A 20,067-nucleotide genomic window follows, 5' to 3' on the forward strand; every position below is an offset into this window, starting at 1 on the left:
ACTCATAATGTTAAGAAGAACATAGCCTTTAATAGCAGTTTTAAAACCCAAAAACACACATTTTCTAGCCCTAGGGTCCAGCTTGGTTCTATTATTATCAAGAGTACTAGCAAAACATAGAGTTCCAAAAACCTTCAGATTGAGGAATGTAGGAGGCTTATCATACAAAATTTCATAAAGACATTTATCACTTAGAACAACAATAGGTTATTTGTTAATGATATGAACAATATAAGTATAATCATAACACCAATAAGCCTTGGGCAGATTAGATTGAAACAATAACTATGTGTTACATTGAGGATGTGTTGGTGTTTTCTCTCCATAACTTAATTTTGTTGTGGAGTTTCTACATAACTTTTCTGATGATTTATCCATAAGCATCAAATATAGCAACATAGTTGAACTTTGGCCCATTATCAGATCTAAAACACTTGATGATTTTGTCAAACTGGTTTTTAATATGAATTATGAATTTTTAAATAAGTTTTTTGTTTTAGATTTAGAGTGCATAAGAGAAATCCATGTGTGCCTAGAATGATCATCTACCACAGTTAGAAAATACTTATGATCATGAATGGAAGGAATAGCTATGGGTCCCCATATATCAAGATGAACAAGGTCAAAACAACAATTAGAAACAATATCTCTTTTAGTGAAAGGCATATTATGTTGTTTGGATAAATGACATACATCACAAACATCAGAACCTTTAGATTGAATATAAGGAAAGGTTTTATAAATGTATTCAATAACTTTATGGGCTGGGTACCCAAGTCTATAATGCCAAGTATCAACATCACACTTAGCATAATTAAGCACAATACAAGGGGAAAAAAGAATGAAATCAACTTGTCCAATCATCTGAGATGTAATAATGTCATGCATCTGACAACACGTAAAGGAAAAAAAAAATCAGATTATAGTTCAAATCCTTGATCAAGGTTTAAACTGAAATTAAATTGAAAGAGATTTCTAGAACATATAATACATTAAAAAGAATGAAATTTTCAGAAAATTGAACTGTTTAACCAAATTTAGCAATAACATTACGATTATTAGGCAGCTTTATATTCACAGGTCTTATTTTGGAAAAAAAAGTGGTGAAGTATTCTTTATTTTGTGCAACATGGTTAATTGCACATGTATCAACAATCCAAAGGTACCTTGGGGGATTTTGTCAGTTGGATTTGCATGTTTCTGTATTTGATTAATACTATGTCCATAATCATCAGAGTCATTCAAGAGTTTTAGCAGCTTCTGCATTTGTTCTGCGGTTAGCCCATTAATAGTTTCATCCTTGACATTCTGCTTGTCATTAGGGTCTTCTTTCATACTCAGATTGCAAACTTGTTGTTCTCTTTTGTGTTGACTTTCTGTTTCTTGGGAATTGTTGTTGTATTCATTCCTTTGCTTATACCATGAGGGATACTCGTGTTTTGAGTAGCATTCCTCTATTGTGTGATTCATCTAATGGTAATAAGAACATTGTTTGCCATAGTTGGGATTCCTTCCTCTTCCCCTTTCTTAAGACCGAGAACCAACACCTCTTCCTTGACCTCTCCAATTGCTTTGTTCTTGAGATTTATAATGCCTTTCAATGGCATTAAAGAAAACCTTACTTTCAAGGTTTAAACCAGCAACACCATTGTTCTGTCTTTCTTGTTGCATAATGAGGGAGTAAACTTTATTCATATTAGGTAGGGGTTCTAACAATAGTATTATAGTTATCATTTAGACCTTTTAGAAAACATATCACATACTCTACTTCCCTTTGTTTCATGAAAAATTTTAGAAAGATTACATTCACAAGACTTACCACAGACACAGTTGGGAACATGCCTACATAAACTCCAATTCTTCCCAAATAATCTTCAGATCAGTGGAAAATTCAGTGATACTCCTTTCCCCTTACCTGGTAAAGTGCATTTCTTGAAGAAGATCTGAAATGCAAAAATAATCCCCTTCTGTGAATCTTTCCTTTAGGTCATCCCAATGGTTTTTGGCAGAATTAATATTGATGACGCTTTTTTCTATTTGAGGAGAAAGAATCCTAATAATCCAAGATAAAATCATGACATTGGCTCTTTCCCAAGCTTTATAGAGGGGTTCATCTTTGGTAGGAATTCTTATGCTGCCATCCAAATTTTAGTTTATTCTTGGACATAAGAGCCCTTCTCATATTTCTACTCCATGAGCTATAATTTGTCTCATTTAGAGGTGGTGACACAAGAACTTGTCCTGGGTTCTCTCTTGGATGTATGTAGTATGGGCTGGTGGGAATGAGAGATTGATCAAGATCCAATCTTTGTGTATGTTGACTCGTATTGTCAACTTCTGATTTAATTTCTTTGTTGTTGTTGACATTCTCCATGGTGCAAGAACCTTTCTTGAAAATAGCAGACCACTAGGACAAGAGGGCAAAGTGGGCAAATGAAAATATAGCAGGCTATGAACCTGCTTTGATACCATATTACAACCTTGGCATCATTGCAGAACGCGTAAACGAGAAAAGCTCTTTCTTCTCTCTTCAGATAAAAAACCCTAGACATACAAATCAAGAGCAAAAATGGAGGAAGAAGAAGGATGAAGAGAAGAAAAGAAGAAAGAGTAAAGTATGAGAACGGTGAGCAAACAGCTTTAGCTCTCTCCATAACAGAAGGGGAAAACAACCCTAACTAACCCTAACAATAGAAACCCTAAATAGTAAGGTTTCAATAGCATGGAATGGAGGCACACAATAAATGAGAAAGGAGAGAGCTAAAACGAACATGCACAATGAATGTGGGACTAGAGAGGGTGCAACGAAGATGAAGCATGAAAACTAAGTGGAGGAACTTACAAATCCAAAATTGGAAAAAAGTGAAAATGGAGAAGATGAAGCATGGAAATGAAAGAGAAATGCACAAATAAGAAGTAGCACGAGCTTCGATGAAAAAAATGGATACTACATTGATTTCCCTCAACACTATGTTTTAATTTTTTTTTTAAGTTTATTGGGATATTACATCGATTGTTCATATGCAATATTACATCAATTTCAATTACAATTAATATAAATTTGTATTCAAATATTACAATAATGGCACCATTTTTTTTATACATTGGTTTTGCTATAACCTTCCTAAAATGTCATTATAATTTCCGTATTTCGTAGCAGTACTTTTCTTTTTGTATCTCTAGAACTTGTCTCTTTATGTATTACTTGATAACACTACTTACATACTTTGCTTCTTCCGAAAATCTCCCAACTATAATCCTTCATAAGTTGAAATAATTCTTTTCATTACACTTTTCAATGTTAGATGTGACGCACAAATTATCGTAACATATTAGCTTGTTGGACACATATGTCAAATAAACACAGAAAAAAAAGCAAAAAAGTGTAAAAAAAAGCTAATAACATTAATGGAGATGAGATCATATTGCAATAGAAAACAAATGAATATTAAAATATACAACTATCAACGTAGTAGAGTCATCAAAGAATACATACACAACTAATTAGCTGACAACTAACTAGCTGACAACTAATTAGGGGTATCATAAATTGGATTTTTAGTCTGATGCCAACTTAGGCCAATACAATTGAATTTGGGTCGAGGTAAACTCGGCGAATACTTTCAAATTTGGTCCAATGTCGGTTGGGTCAAATTTCAACCGGAGCCAACTTGATTGAATTTGGCTAAATTCGACCAAATTTCGTATAGGGTTATGCTAACTTAGTCAAATTTGGGCTAGTCAATTTCGACCTTTAACCTAACCCAACTAAAAATTTAAATTAAAAATTTGGATTGGATTTTTTGAATTATCCATATTTGAATATCTGGATTTATAGAATCGATATCTAATCTATAAAATATATAAAATGTATATTAGATTGAAATCTAGATCCAACAAAATAAATTTTAAAGGGATTGAATTTTTAATAAAATGGATCCTAAATGAATTGAATCGGAACAAAAGTGGATCAGATCAAGAAAATTGAATTTTTTTCCACCCGTTACAACTAACAAGTAAAATACTAGAGTATAATATAAACACTAAATGGTTGATTATTTCATCAAACTGTCCACTGCTAAATATTTTGAATGTAAAAAGCTACAATAAAAAGTTGAGTAACATTTCAAAGTTAACTTATCGTGAAATGATAGGATTTTAACTTTTAAACTTTAAATTATTATTTATGTTGTATTATTATTTTCTTTCCTAATTGATAATAAAGTGTAAAAATTTCTATAAAAAATACAAACATATTTATTATCGCAATTTGTAATCAAATGGAAATATGTTTTCAATAACATTAGCACAACAATCTAATTAAATTTACGATTACTTTGTGAAAATGCAGGTACTAATACGTTTGTTTTTTTATTATGTTACTTCATTTTATTGAGTTAAAAATTTAATTGTTATGATAATTTTAATTATTTTACATATTAATTTTAAAAGTTATATTTTTATTTATTTTGATGTTATTTTTTTAAAATCAAAATGTTATTTAAGAAATTTAAATTTAAAATTAGAGGAATATAAAGTGATAGAACAAACGGAATAGAATGTGAAAGAATAATTTCTTTTTGAAAGATATAAAAAGGAGATCTAGAAAAGGAGAAATAATTAGTTTTAAATGTTATTTAAAAAGTGGTAATTAAAATAATTTTACATAAACTAAAAAATGACTAGGAAGTAAAATGTGTACTTAAAATAAAGAAATTTAATATACATATACTACAATAAAATTATAATAACTATTATAATACATATAGTTGTCATACCTTCTAAGTACCTAACATGAACCAAATTATAGTTTTATTTTTTTTATTTTTTTGTAATTATGATGTTTCAGGTAAAGACTCCGAAAATTTTGATGAGAAGACACAATAGGGGAGAGGGTGGTTTGGTTTATTGTCAAATGAAGAAGGCTCACGAGACACGCATGGGCTCACCCACATCCTATCCCTCCATCTCTCTCAGCTGCTGACTCACACATGTCCGTCGCCGGAAAAACTAGCTGCCACCTCAACGCCTCCGGCGAACGCCCTTCTCAGAATCTCACCCGACGACGTTCCCTTTCTCAATTCCCCATCTGGGTATCCCTGTTTCCCCCAAAGTTCTCTTTTTTTTCGTGATTCAGAAGAACTGGTCAGTGATACCCTTTTCTTAGAACAATGAGAGCAGGGAAAGGGAATCAGGAAGAGGATGAGTACGACGAAGAAGACTTTGGTTCTTCCAAGAAACAAGGCACTTCCTCTGCCCCCAACACCAACAAAGGTACCCCTTTTAATTTTCATGGACAAACATGTTTGTAGTATTACATGGCATTCCTACGTTCTTGTTAGATCCAATTGTCGGGTGGTTCTTTGTTTCATTCGAGGTTGTGGCTGTTCTTGGGTTTCCCTACTTTTTTTTTTATGTTGTGGGTTGTGTTAAATCTACTGATGTGTGCGTGCTTCTAAAAAGCACAGTTTTTTGTGAGGTTTTCTGTATTTGGTGAAAATTTAATTAGTTGGGGAAGCTTTTGTTTAGCGTCTGAAATGTAGAATTGGATTCATTTGCCATCTCAAGTTCATGTTTGAATGAAATTAGAGTTGTGATTGTTATAGCAGATGGAAAAGCCATTGATAAGGCTAGTGCGATAAGATCGAAACATTCTGTGACCGAGCAGCGGAGAAGGAGCAAGATAAACGAGAGGTATGTCTTGTGTGCAACTCTTATTGATTAGCCAGTGCTCTAGTGCATTGGGTGTTATAGTGTAAGTTGCTAGAAAACAAACAACAACATAAATATAGCTTATTATTGGTAATTTATTGTTTAAAATTGAGTAATTATTGATTGCTGATGCACAACAACAACAAAACGAAAATAACAAAGCCTTATTCCACTAGGTGAGATCGGTTAGATGAATCACATGATGCCCATTTGACTCGGTTAAAGTCCTTTCCGAGATATATGAGAAATATTTTATTTGATGGACGGTGAGCTAAAGGTGGATATGTTCATTAGAAGTTTTGCACACTGCTGTAGATCTTATCATTTCATTGCTTCAGTTCATTTTTTCAGTTTTTTGTCCTGCTGCAGAAGTGGTTATAAGCATTTTGGGAGTATGTTATGGTTTAGGCGCTTCTTCATATTTGGAATGAAATCCATGTTAATGATTGTGACTGGCTTCGTAATTGTGCTTTAAAGAGCAATAACATCGTGAAAATCTATATTTAGAGCAGTCATGTTAATGATTGGTAACCTTTTCCTCCAGATTCCAGATATTGAGGGATCTCATACCTCACAGTGATCAGAAGAGGGACACAGCGTCATTTTTGTTAGAGGTAAATTTTTGTAAAGCGAGAAATAATTATGTTTTTATTATTTAAATGGTTAAGAATATATCTAACAACCTGTCAATCTGTCGTGTACTTTTGTAGGTGATCGAGTATGTTCAGTACTTGCAGGAGAAAGTACAAAAGTATGAAGGTTCATATCCAGGTTGGGGTCAAGAGCCCTCGAAGTTGATGCCATGGGTAAATTAGAAAAACCATAATGTCTTAGGATCTTTTGCTATTGAGTACCAGGATGAAAAGAAATTATCAATGAAAATTAAGGAATAGGAAAATATAGTGAAATAGAACGTTTTCTTCATTTTTCCATACTTTTTCATTATATTCATCTCAACTTTGGTTTGAAATTCTACTTTTTGTGCATTATTTTACAAATTGATAACAATTATTTGATTTGTTATATAGTCCAAGTAGTGTAAATAAGTGAGGGACAATTCTCAAGAGCTAGCTTTTGGAGATGAGTTAAGTCCAGAGCAAAACTTTTAAGATGGCATGTGATGATTTTGTTGAACCTTTCCAGCAACTTTTATCCAATTAGCCACTTGCAAACACACCTGCAAAACCTCAGTCACAAGATGTGCTCAAGTGATAGGTGTGTGATTGAAATCTTGTATAGTCTACTAATATAGCCGAAATAGTGTGTATCGGTGAAGGGGCCAACCCTCACATTGTGATTTTGGGTTTTGTTTGGTTGAAACCCAAATTCTATGAGTAGTGCTTTATCATAGAGAAGTTCTAGCAAAACAATTTCTAACACACTCCTAACAAATTTTATTATTGGTTAAAATTTGTTTAAAACTACAAAAATAGGTGGAAGACTCATTAAATAAGAAGTGATGCTTATGAAAATTTATGATTTCCAATAAATTCCATTCAATAGTAATATGTGTTCAAGAGAACAGGAAGAAAGTGTGCTACTAATATTTTTCTTTATCATAGGAGCTTCCTCCATTGTCATCAAGATTGTTTGGATGACTTGTTAACTTAGGTACATAACTGATAATTTAGAGTAATGTGGGCTTGTTTGGGCGAACTTCTCTATAGGTACTTCTAGGAGAAAAGGGTAAGAAGGAACTAATGTTTGTATAAACTGATTTGTGGAAGCTCTTTCGTATTAGCCTCTTCAAATTTAGATTTTTAACTTATAAATGAGTTAGCAAAACCTTTTTTTTTTGTTCGCATTTTCTTCTCTTGGAAGTGTTTATGGTGATGTTTACGCAAATAAGCTCTATATATGTTTTAAGCTTTCTTACTTAGTGTTAATAATACAGAGAAATAGTCATTGGCGTGTCCAAAGCTTCGCCGGTCAACCTACGGCTGTAAAGAATGGTTTGGGTACTGTTTCACCTTTTCCTGGAAAGTTTGATGAAAGCAGTGTTAGTATCTCTCCAACTATGCTTAGTGGCACACAGAACACGATAGATCCTGATCAGAGCAGGGATATTGTCAACAAGACAGCAGAGAGGCAACCTGATTTAGTGAGCAAGGGAATACCTCTTCCTTTGCCTATGCATGCAAACATGTCCGTTCCTGTCAGAAGTGATGGTGTACTTGCACATCCTCTTCAGGGAACTGTCTCTGATGCACAATCAACTGAATGCCCAACAACTAGTGAACCACAGAATCAGCAGGATGAACTCACGGTTGAAGGAGGGACAATTAGTATCTCAAGTGTATACTCCCAAGGGTGGGTAATTGCTTAAAATTTATTTCTCTTGTTATTGTATTTATTATTATTATTTCTGTAAAATTGTATGGTTTTGTTGATAAAGATGTTTGATACACATATTTTTAGAAGAACTTTCTCATTGTTAAGGTTTTAAAAGTTCTTCATGTCCCATTTTTTTTTTTTTTTTTAATTTCTCTTTTCTTAAATCGCTATTCATTGTTTGAGTTATGATCTAAGTCTTGTCCATATTACATTTTTGCAAAGATCTAGATAGTGTTATCATATTTGCAATTGCAAGGCTACATGTATATAGATTTCGTGTATCCAACTTGTTAGATTTTATTCTCTATTTCACCTATGCATGATCATGGAGGAGAAAGTCTGAGCTGTGGCTTTCTTTATCATGATTGAGGGGACTAGCCGATAGACGGATCTTTGCTTTTATGAAAGAAACAATAGAAAACGGAAAAGGGAACATTCCATGACCACTAGTGACCCCAAAGTAATTTGTTAATTTGCGTTTTTCCCCCATTTTGACGAGTGCTGAATTTAGTTGTTTGGTCACAGTATTGTGTATATGTTCATTGTAGGCATCAACAAAAGCTTGGACAGCTAGTGCTCACATTACTCTCTTTTCTCCCTCGCTTGTCTTTAAATTATGAATGTGTGTGACATTCTGAAAACAACAGTTATTCGGGTTAAAAACTCCAATAAATTGGCATCTGTAAAAGTTAATGTTTCTTGCAGTTTTGTAAAGATTTATAATGGTCTTGAGTATGAGTTCAAGCTGAAGTCATTCATTCTAAATTTCTATTATCATTACTCCTGTTAAGTTCCAGTAGTACTATTTTGGACCCTCTAGATGCTTCTTCAAACGTTTAGAATTAAAGTCTTTTGTCATCTTTTAATAACACCCAAGTTTTAAACCATTTGAAAAGCAGGTTATTGAACAATCTAACTCAGGCATTACAAAGTGCTGGTTTAGATCTGTCACAAGCTAGTATCTCAGTTCAGATTAATCTTGGGAAACGAGCAAACAGTGGATTGAGCTGTGGGACCTCTTCTCCCAAGGTACTGGCTGTTGTTTTTATTTATCGTTGTATCTTCTTTTTCAGGATGTCTAAGAAGATTTTGTTACACTATCAATGTTGTAGGAAGGAATATCATAGTTTGTCCCTTGTGTCATGCACACTTAATATTTTTTATGAAATTATGGGATTCATTTGGCAGATTTTTAATGAAGTCTGAATTTTATATTCTTGAATTACAACCATTAAGACAATTCAAATTATGACCTTAGTATCTTTAATTCATAATTAAAATTAGTTTTGAGACTTTTATAAGTTTGAAGATCTCATATTGGAAAATACTTATATCTGATGTGTTTAGGCTGGTTCTACTATCGATTTAGGGAGAAATTAGATGAATCTTACTTGTGGCTTAAGGTAATGATAAAACTTGTTTATGAACTTTAATACTTCACTATCATTATTATTACATATATAACTGAAAAACATACAAACAAACTTTTTGTTTTTATAAAAATCTCAAACATAAACACTAGATTATTTTCATTTGACATAAGAATTACTTTTTTAATCTGTAACAAATGGACCCATAATCCTTAGAGGCCATTGTAATCATATGAATTGAAGTTATAACTCAAATGTAAACTCAGTCACGAAGAGACATTCTTTTATCAATATGGCTTGCTGATTTTTTCTTTGTTCAGAATGTGACAGGGGGGGGCATAAATATGATAAACATTTGATTTCAATAACTACTTAATGTTATGAGTACTAATATTTGAAACTAAAACTAGATGTGTTCTTTGATAATATGCTTCTCAATGATCTATTTGGTGAAAGTTTGATTAAGTGGTATCCTCCAAAGTCCAAAATATCCAAAATTTCAATGTCTTGGTGTTGTGTATGCTCATCCTTTCTTATTTGTGTTATGCAGAATCATGACAACCCTCCTTCAAATAATCAAACAATTGCACATTTTAGAGATGCAGGCAGTGGAGAAGACTCGGATCAAACACAAAAACGAATGAAAACATACAAGTGATGTAGCATTTTCATGAGCATCCACTTACATCCCGATTTCTTGCTTGTTCCTGGCATAGCACATTCCTTGTGGCTACTGTACATCCTTCCCCATATGTTTGACTTTTTAATGGTTACTTTAGAACCATATAAAACTTGAAAACGACCATTTGTGGAGATATTGAAAGCTTCTATTGTAGTGGGGCATGCCATCTATTATAGCTGTATGATACATATTATATCATAGCAATTCAGTATTATTGAGCTTTTGTTTGAAAATTTTATGATATATATATGTACACGTTTATTTTGAATGCATTTGGAGAGCGCTTGGAAAAAAAGGGTACTTTTATGATATGTTCTTGATGCCCGGTTTGTGTAAAGAGAGACTGTTTTTCTCTAAGGTTGTAGTTTTATTTCCCGAGACAATTTTGGGAACTTGTGCAACGTATTAGAAACATTTTGTTAGTTACTGTAAGAATGACTAAACTATCAATTTCGTCCATAAATAAAGGTTACTCTCATCTCTCACTTAAATTAAATAATCTCCTAAGTATACACTGTTATTCTCAAATATTAGAAAATACTCTAACTGATCAAGTTTTTAAAAAAATACTCAAATTATTCTTTGAATGATAATAAAATACACTTTATAAACACTACTTGTATAATATCATATTATACATATCTACGTGTCATGCTGTTCCAAGAAAAAAAAAATATCTACGTGCCATCTGCTCTACTACAATATAATGTGATAACTTTGTTCATCTTCTATGAACTGCCATACATGCCTTTAATTACTATACTATATTTGCTGTTATATATGTCATGCTTATCTAGTCTTCTACATGTATTTTATCTTTATCTTATATATTTTAAATAATGAATAATCAATTAAAAATTTATAATATAAGTTATCTTAAAAAAAACAGAAATTATAGAAGGCAAGAAGATCTAATAGGGTGTTAAAGCACTACCTTATATGTTGCTAGTAAGTAGATGTGTTTTAGTTAGATATGTTAATTTGACCTTCTTGTATCCGCTTAAAATAGTTCACATCACCAAAAAGCTTTCACTACAAAGCCCACAAAACAAAAATATCAACAAAAACTATCATGATCCAGGACCAATCAATGAACTATGTTATTTTAAGGTAAACAAGTTATTTAAATTGAAAATAAAAAATATTACTTGAAAATTTGTACACATGAAAATCATTTAGTTTAATTCAAATTCAAATTAGGCACGAGTAAAAGTTAGATACAACTTAGGTCAACTTAATACAGGCTAACACCATTTCAAGTTGGTAGAGATGGGTCTACATCACCTCGAGTCAAGTCAAATGCACCTTGGGTTGAATCAAGGTAGGTGTACCTAGGATTGAGTTGAGTAGGATCCACATGGGACTAAGTCAAGTTGGACCTAGTTGAGTTAAGTCAATGTCAAACTAAGTAGAGTTGGGTTCACATTGAATCGACTTGAGTCAAGCCTATGTTCTATCAAGTCAAGTTGGACCCATGTTAAGCTAAGTCAAGTCAAACCCATGGTTGAGTTATTTTAGGCCCATGTCAGGCCAAATCAAGATTGACACACCTTAGATTGAGTCATTTTGGGCCCACGTCCGCCAAGTCAAGATTGACACACCTTAGGTTGAGTCATTTTAGGCCCACGTCAATTCGAATCATTTTGGGACCACCTTAGGTATAGTTGAGTGGAGTTGGGCTCTTCTTAGACTAAGTCGAGTTGAGCCCACATTGCGTTGATTTGAGTTAAGTCAGGTTAGTCTAAGTCGAATCTTATCCACTTTAGGTTGAGTTAAGTCGAACTAATATTTGGTCAAATCATTTTGGGTCTACATTTGGTCAAGTATAATCGAGTCCACATCAAAGAGAGTATATTTGGGTCCATGTCAGGTTGGGTAAGTTGAATCTAAATTGGATCAAGTCTATTCAAGCTCACATTTAACCTATTTGAGTTGGATCCTCTTTAAGTCGAGTTGAATCAAATTCACTCAAACTAAATTGATTCAGGCTCATCTCGAGCTTTTTTGAGTCAAAGTGACATTGGGTTAACTTGAACCCACATTAACAAAGATGAGTGATCCATATCGGGTCGAATCAAATCAAATGCAGGTTAGGTACACATGCAGTGTAGTTTTAGGTAAAGTGTTGTTTATATGTTTCTTATGCACATGTGTTTCATAATTATGTGTATATGATAGTCATGTGCGTCCAATGGTTGTATGCATGCACGTCTATTTATCATATGTTTGTCTATTGTATGTGTATGTGCTATAAGGATCGAAACAAGATATATGCGTCTAATGTCTCTCAATCATGTTGATAATAAAGGAATTAATAAACAAATACGAACAATTATATCTGCACATCAAATTAATCATTCGTGAAAACACATTATTTGATTTAATTCAATCAATTCAAAATATACGCATCATTCAAAACTTCAAATAAGGAAAGGATGGATGAAAATCATATTACAAGCAAGATTTAAATATGATTCATTTTTCATATTGAAAACAATGGAAAAAGAAGCCGTTCACGTGATAATTTTTCATAAGTTTGACATCATTAGTTTATTTTAAGAGGTAAACGGATAAAAAAAATAAAAAATTAGAGGCATTTTCATAACAATCTACTATAAAGAAGCTCTTAAAGACTCTTAAAATCTCAAAATGCTGATGTTGTGAAAGCGATTTTAAACTTTAGGAAAGGAAGAGACAAAACCATTTTGCATTATTCATATAAAAGGAGAACTTTAAATAGAGAAGACCTTTCCGATGTGATGGAATGAATTTAGAACCTGAAGGTATACTAGTAAAGAGGGCGAGTTGTTTATAGATGGAATAAGTGTAATTAAGATATTATTTCATACCAGAGTGACTGAATTTAACTATACATCTATGATTACACAATATGCTCCAATTTCACCTTACTCTGCGCTAAGTTTTCAAGGTTAAATATCCAAAAGACAAATCAGTGTGATCCTTATGTTAGTGAATCTTTTCCACTGTACTAGCATAAAATTTTCAGCTTGAGATGTTAAGTTAATTATGGTCCTTTAACTGGTGGCAAGCATTCTTGTGGGTTTGTGTAGAAATAGTCCTCTTCCTTGGGTTTTCCAGACACCACTGATCTTGTACTTGGCTTCCCTATACGTTCTGCATGAGCTACCTTCACTGACGTCGAGAACTGCTTCCAACTTATGCTCCCATTTTTGTACTCATCTATCAGATTAACCAAAACTTTTCTGTCTAAAACAATTGTCTTCTTGAATCCCAAGTACCTGAAACCATAACAAAGTTAATCAATTCATGTCACTGATAATAATTAATCAGAAAACTTGATTGATCATATCTCTGTTAATCACTTTTTCATCTACAATACTAGAACCTAAAATCTTGTTTAAGGAAATCAGATTCTATGGTCAAAAAAAAGTGAACCATTTCAGTATCAACACTTCTCATGTAACAATATTTATGCACCTTCTGTTGCCCTCAACCAGTTTAGCCATGTTCCCTTGGTAAGACGGTACAAATATATCACTCTCTATTGACACGTAATAATCCAATGCTGCCATTTGATTTGAATGGTTTCGGAAAGGATCAAGTTCTGAGGGTTCCAATATTGTTTCCTTCTTAACCTGTTGAGGTGATTAATACATAATAAGCCAATGTTTCTTTTGTTTGAATTGCCAGAAATTGTTGATTGGAGTTATGAAAAGGTTTTGTTTTGTTTACCAACCAGGTTTGGGAAGGCTTCTTTCAGACTTGCCATTCTTTTTGCTGATTTGTATGTATCTCCAGCTGCAATATAAACTTGAATTTTACTATCTATGTTCAGTGCACTTAGTGTTAGAGCAGTTTCCTCAGGTGTCAGAGGACAAAGACCATCTCTTCTTTTCTTCTCAGAATCTATCTCTTTCTCTTTCCACCATGGATAAGAATATCTAAACAAAATTGCAAAAACTTACAATGATGTTAGTATAATTTACTATTAGAAATGTACTCTTCACAATAATACTTGCTCTTTAAGTGTAAATTTTAATCCTAAATTAACCTTACAAAAACATCACCACGCCGAGACATATACATCTTAAACGTGAAACTAAACATCAATAAGTGATCTGATATCGACTCGATAATAGATGGGACAACAGATCTAACAAATAACAAATTTTGTTAGGATAAGCTTTAACCTACAGCTTTGACACCCGGCTAAGAAGTGGATTTTCAACTTAACTCAATCTTACAAAATCAACTTGTAAGATGAAACTTGCACCTAATTATACACTGTAAATTAGTTTTATCTATGGTATGTGGAACTCCAAACAATTCTTTTACACCTCTCACTAAATGAACAAAGAAAATCAATGCAATTATCAGGAAAAAGAGTAGATTGTTGCTCACCTCATTTTTGTTAACTCATCAATCTCTTCCTTGTTGCATCCTTCATTGCAGCCACTGAAAGCAATCATGTCCATTTCATATCTAAGATGAAGTGACAAGAAAGGCCCTTTCTCCTTAAGAATCTTCACAATCTTCCTGGCCAATTGCTCAATCGGAGGAACAAATCTCAAAGCATGGTAGTTAACCCGGCACCTAAATTTTTGAACTTCCTCAGGAATTCCATTATTTGCAAGTCTTGCATCAGATTTAGTGAAGTGTACTACCCCATGAGCTTTTATCCTGGGAAGAATCTGTTATTTTTAAGATACAGAAATTGAACAGTTAAATGATTTGACCAGTTATACACATTAACATTGTAACTTCATTCTAGAATGTGATTACCACATCATAGTAATATGACATGTTTGACCAACTTATGGGTGGCATGGAAGAAAGGGACCCTGTTTTCATCTTGTGCTTTTGTTGGGGTGGAAGCTGTTTCAGTATTAGAACCTCATCTCTCAAAGAATTGATGAAATAATCCACATCAAATATATCTTTGAATTGGCTGCCATATCAACTAAACAATTTTCAATTTTGGTCCTTACTAAATCTATCATGGCATAGAAGATTTCTTATGATTGAAAAATTCTTGAGAAAATTGTAATTTCCTAAAGTGGTTCCACTCACCTATGATCTTTCCAAAAGGAGGTATTATCCAGCTCAGGAACTATGAGTGTAACATTTAAATATCTTGCAATGGTAACCATGTCACATATCTGCACAATTGAGAAAAAAAAAATATAGCAATGATATGAATGATGGAAAGTGAGAAATTGCACGCATCAGTGATGCAAGGAAAGTATTGAATCAATGTCAAAAGCTTACTCCAGCTCGCATTTGATTCAATCCTCCATTGGAAGAAACCATTACATACCCATTATTCTCGTAAATCCCTGCATCGAAACACAGTGAATAAGATATTTTAATGATGTTATTCAATTTATGGTTAGTGGTTAACAACATTCACAACTCAAATCTGTGTAAGCCAGATTTGGAAACCATGATGTCTGCAAATTCATGCAATATGTTGATATGTACGATAGATACAATGCACAAAAACTAAGTGCTAAGTTACTATTTAACTAAATTTAGGTTCATAACTCTGATTTTGATCTTCTAAATTTATTAATTTTACTGTTTTGAATTTTCTACTGATGGGTTTTATGATGTAGCAAATAATTGATTTTGCCTGATGTTATAATTATAAATCCAAAAAACCATAATTAACTCAATCAGAACTTAAAAGGTTAACATAATACTGATAATCATATTTAAAAAGCATGAAATAAATCTAGAAATTATAATCTGTGGGGCTTAGCCTCTGTTTTATGGAAACCATGATGGGTGGAAATTAATGTGATGTTGATGGCAATGATAGATGAAATGCAGAATGATTAAGTGCTAGTTTTAGGGATTTGCGTGCATATGCAAGAAAAGATTTCAATTAACACGATTGATTTTTAGTAATTACAGATAATTTTGACAGGAAAAAGGAAATTTGTGATTTCATTTTCTTAGGGTGGAAAGAGAATGGCAAATTCGTTTCGGTGGTTTATGCCATAGGGGTATATAGATAACGGAAAGTAAAGTAAAAGTAATATTTTTAATTCACATTATCTTTTACTATTTACATGACATTCTTATCAATTCAAGAAAAAAAACGAAAAGAGTGTAACTAGGTATGGTAAGATATTATCTGTTAAGAGTTTTAAGGAAAGTTTAGAACAATAAGTTCATCATTTGATTATGGATCATATCACCAACACTATTTTTTGAAGGAAAAAGGAAAATTGTGGTTTTGTTCATAGACAAAATTGTGAATGGAATGCAAAAGAATAAAAATCAAAAATCAAAAACTTTAACAGCAATGTAAAACCTTATTTCTTCATGGTGAGAAAAATTTTGTTTCTAAACAAGCACGGACTCAATCGTTGTTTCTTGAAAAACTTGATAAAACCAATAAGGGGACGAATCTAGCTAGAATATTTCAAAATAAATAATACAGGAAAGGAAATATCATAGTCAGAATTAAATAGTATAATTAATTTTTTCTGATTTTATGTATTTTTTCCTTGACATATGTCCTGTAATTTTAGTTACTTCTTAATTTTTGTATGGAATTTTGGTTTTTCAATTTTCTTTCTTCGCGATTTTAGTCCTTATTTTAAAAAAGTCATAATTTTGTATATTAGTCCATTTTTGTATATATTTATTTCTTTTATTTTGATCTAACTAAATCTTACATCTAACATATTTATTATTAAAAATAATAATTTATACAATAAAATATTTTTAAAAAAAAAGCGTATGCAAGATTAAAATTTAGGTTAAAATATTAATTGTTTTTATAAATTTAAAAAGAAATAAGAAAACCAAAATCACATAACCAAAATAAAGGTAGGCCAATATTATAATTTTATGTTTATTTTTAATTTTTAAAAATTGTAATCTTTTGACACAAATCCCTCTTGCATTGAAAGTTTTTCATTCTACTGCATTAAACCATATCAAACCCATTCTCTAGTTTCTGTTGATCACTTCATTGAGTAAAAAGCTTAACATGAGAGACTAAAAACAAACAAAATTAACCAAAACAGACAAATATTAAAAGAACCATGCATTATGAAGACAAAAAACACTGGTTAAGACTCTATTGTTATTATAAAATGACAATCTTGTGATTAAACCGTTTAAAAATAATTTAAGAGTGAGTCAAAGTTCATATCAGATAGAAAAGACACTTAAACATTATATAATAAAGATTCATAACTTTATTGTTTTAAGGTTTTGATTAAAAGTAATATCCATTATTATATATTTGCAAGACTAATGTCATATATATCTAAAATCATCTTTCAATAATGATTACAACTCATATGAAAAAAAATATAAACCCAAGATAAACATTATAGTAATTCGTCCAAGAAACACTTCTGAGTATGAAAAATTTGCAGAAAGTTAAGATATATACGTACTATGATGTGGTAGAGAGGAGAGAGAGTGAGTGTTGAACATGGAAGGTGTTACCATGTCACCAAAGCTTCTGAATTGAACTGCAATGGTCCAAAGCATAATCAGAAATGCAAGTCGAAGTGTCCAAAGCCTGAACATGGATGATCTCTTTGGAGCAAGCATGATGAATCTGCGTTTGTCAACCATTATGGCATCAGACACAAACCCTTGCAATTTCTCATCATTTACCTCTCCAACTATCACACTGATCAATGCTTCATATCTCATCTTACTATGTGTCTTCAAATTCATCTCCTTTTCTTTCATTTACTACATATGTGTGTGTGATGTGGTAATGACAATGAAAGAAAGTGAAAATCTATGTTTTGTATGATTTGTACTACAAGGTTTAGGAATGATATATGAAGAATGAAGAGAAAATTTTGTGAGGGAAAAAAAAGGGGAAAAAAGGTAAAACTAGAGCTTGTTGGTGTTGAAGAGAATTCCCAAAATGAAAAGGTTGAAGATAATGATTTCTAAGGACGAAAAGTTAGAGAAGGAAAAAGGTTATTTAAGCATTATGAGATTTTCGCAGTTCTAGCTAGGTCACACCAGGTAAAAAGTTTGGCAACTTCATTTTCCTTTTTCTGTTGTTTCATGTTTTCAAATACTTTATAAGGGAGAAAAAGATTCGACCAGTCTTAAATAAGTAAGAAAAATAATACTTTAAATGTTTTTTGAATCATAATAATTACCTAACAAATTTAATGAATTCTCAATTTCCCGTTATTTAAACTTTTTTTTATTATATTATGGAAGTTAAGAAAATAATGTACTGCTATATTAGTTGAAAATCCGGATGAGAAAACTTTTGAAATAAGACTTATTTATATTTTTCAACATGTTGCTTATTTTAACCATAGATGCCATAGGTCATAATGATAGGTCAAATCTATATATACAAAAATATTTAAATGAAAAAATAAGGGTAATATATTTTAGGTTACCATTTTTTACCATATCATCACAAAGATCGGAAATACAGAAGTTATTGTAATTTATCGTATAAGATGGGTGGAATTTTTATACAATATAATAAGTGAAATTTAGAGGCTTTCGATTGTAAATTAAATTTTTACGCAATTAATTTAATAATCTTTTCTAATACTGTTTTTTTTAAATGGACGTTTTTACTTCTTCACCAAAGTACTATAATGTTAAGGAATGACCATTTTATGCAAAGTGTTAAATTTAAATTTTTTTTTTATCAGAAAATGCGGTAGATTATGTTTTTTTTTTAATAAAGTCAGCTAAATTTATTCAACCTAATGAAACTGGGAAATGACCTTTATAACATTCAATCAATCATTTAAAACATGCTTTTAAAAAATCTTAGAAAGAAGGAAAATATAATATTTTAAATATATTTATGAGGTTTTATGCGTTTAATCTCAGTGAAAGAGATTTACAGAAACGTTTAAATTTACGAATTGGTGCAACACAAAACTCATTATACCGGTATACAATAAATTCTGTCAGACCATATATATCTTTTAATTTTATTTATGTTTTTCTCCAATAAAATAAAAACACCTTGCCTTCTTCCTTTTCCATAGAAAAACTGTCATAAGATCGAGAGACTTAAGTTAACACAAAATGATTACTTAAACTATAATCACCATAATAATTGGTTGAAAATGTGGTTTTTTCAGTTTAAAAAGATATTAAATAGCAAAGGGAAAGATTAAAATCAATTATTAATATTCGGATAGTCTCATAAATTTGGATAATTTTATTAAATTTATTTTGTTAGTGGGATTCAAAAATTTTATATTTATTAATTGAGTTTCTATCGTTTAATTTTTTTGGTATTAACTAGTTGATGTGATTGTTATTATATTTTAGAAATGTTAGAATGGGTTCTAATTTGTGAGTCAACCTGGTTAAAATCCGTGATGAGTCGGGTTGGATAGAGAAAAATTCAGTTTTTTTCAAAAATAGATTGAACTGAATTTGGCTCACTTAACCCATGGCTCAAATAGGTTCGACCAGTTATGTGCTGATACTTTAATCTTTAACTATTATCTTTATAATAATATTTCGAGAATTATGTGAACACTTTAATTCAATTTACTCTCATTGTAATAGAATAAATATATAAAAAAATTCGTAAGTCAGCCAACCTACTAATCCACCCAACCCGTGCGTGGTCAAGCCGGGTTGCAAAATTTTTGGCTCACAAAAATTGAGTCGGATTGAGCTGACCCTTTTTTAGCTCAAACCGTGGTGAGCCAACCCACGTGAGCCAGGTTAACTAACTATGACACCTTAGTCATCTTGTTTTTTTGTTTCTAAATGTTTTTCTATTTCCAAGTATTAAGAAATGTAAAAAAATTACCCTATATCAAATTGGAAGAACATTTTTTACAAGTTCTCTGTCTTTCATAAAGAAGATTACCCTTATATGAAATCTACCCCTTGAACACTTTAGCTTTGTGAGAGGGATGGAGTGCTAAGTAAGGTTCTACACCTCTAGAGGTTGCATGGGCTCAAAGTCGCTTTGAAGGTTAAGGTTGAGAAGTTCATAACATT

At 31.8% G+C, this 20,067-nt stretch overlaps 2 protein-coding genes across 3 annotated transcripts; one reads left to right on the forward strand and one right to left on the reverse strand.

Moving 5' to 3' along the window:
* Positions 1-4,868: 4,868 nt before the first annotated feature.
* Positions 4,869-10,370, forward strand: LOC114174182 (transcription factor BIM2). 2 transcript variants are annotated; one of them, XM_028058970.1, is made up of 7 exons: positions 4,869-5,274; positions 5,607-5,694; positions 6,257-6,326; positions 6,423-6,518; positions 7,607-8,022; positions 8,946-9,075; positions 9,967-10,370. In XM_028058970.1, the coding sequence occupies exons 1-7, from the start codon at positions 5,172-5,174 to the stop codon at positions 10,072-10,074; spliced, it is 1,011 nt and encodes a 336-aa protein (XP_027914771.1). In that variant the 5' UTR covers positions 4,869-5,171; the 3' UTR covers positions 10,075-10,370. The 2 variants fall into 2 exon arrangements, with proteins under 2 accessions (XP_027914771.1, XP_027914772.1); XM_028058971.1 differs by having other exon boundaries at positions 5,610-5,694.
* A 2,512-nt stretch (positions 10,371-12,882) lies between these two features.
* On the reverse strand, positions 12,883-18,000 carry LOC114174294 (rhamnogalacturonan I rhamnosyltransferase 1-like). The gene is made up of 8 exons (XM_028059111.1): positions 17,499-18,000; positions 15,349-15,416; positions 15,151-15,239; positions 14,863-15,028; positions 14,482-14,771; positions 13,817-14,021; positions 13,558-13,715; positions 12,883-13,358 (listed from the first exon to the last, which is right to left on the reverse strand). Exons 1-8 carry the CDS (start codon positions 17,800-17,802, stop codon positions 13,124-13,126), a joined length of 1,515 nt encoding a protein of 504 aa, XP_027914912.1. The 5' UTR covers positions 17,803-18,000; the 3' UTR covers positions 12,883-13,123.
* Between the last annotated feature and the right edge of the window lie 2,067 nt (positions 18,001-20,067).

This window comes from Vigna unguiculata, chromosome 2 (assembly GCF_004118075.2).
Source record: "Vigna unguiculata cultivar IT97K-499-35 chromosome 2, ASM411807v1, whole genome shotgun sequence".
NCBI lineage: Eukaryota > Viridiplantae > Streptophyta > Magnoliopsida > Fabales > Fabaceae > Vigna > Vigna unguiculata.

Bases quoted from the DNA above. Each gene is read 5' to 3' on its own strand.
- LOC114174182 (XM_028058970.1), top strand. From the start codon at position 5,172: ATGAGAGCAGGGAAAGGGAATCAGGAAGAGGATGAGTACGACGAAGAA. The intron at 6,327-6,422 runs GTAAATTTTTGT...GTACTTTTGTAG, and splicing joins CAGCGTCATTTTTGTTAGAG to GTGATCGAGTATGTTCAGTA. The intron at 6,519-7,606 runs GTAAATTAGAAA...TTAATAATACAG, and splicing joins CCTCGAAGTTGATGCCATGG to AGAAATAGTCATTGGCGTGT.
- LOC114174294 (XM_028059111.1), bottom strand. From the start codon at position 17,802: ATGAAAGAAAAGGAGATGAATTTGAAGACACATAGTAAGATGAGATAT. The intron at 14,772-14,862 runs GTAATCACATTC...TAAAAATAACAG, and splicing joins TGTCATATTACTATGATGTG to ATTCTTCCCAGGATAAAAGC. The intron at 13,359-13,557 runs GTGCATAAATAT...TTATGGTTTCAG, and splicing joins CTGGTTGAGGGCAACAGAAG to GTACTTGGGATTCAAGAAGA.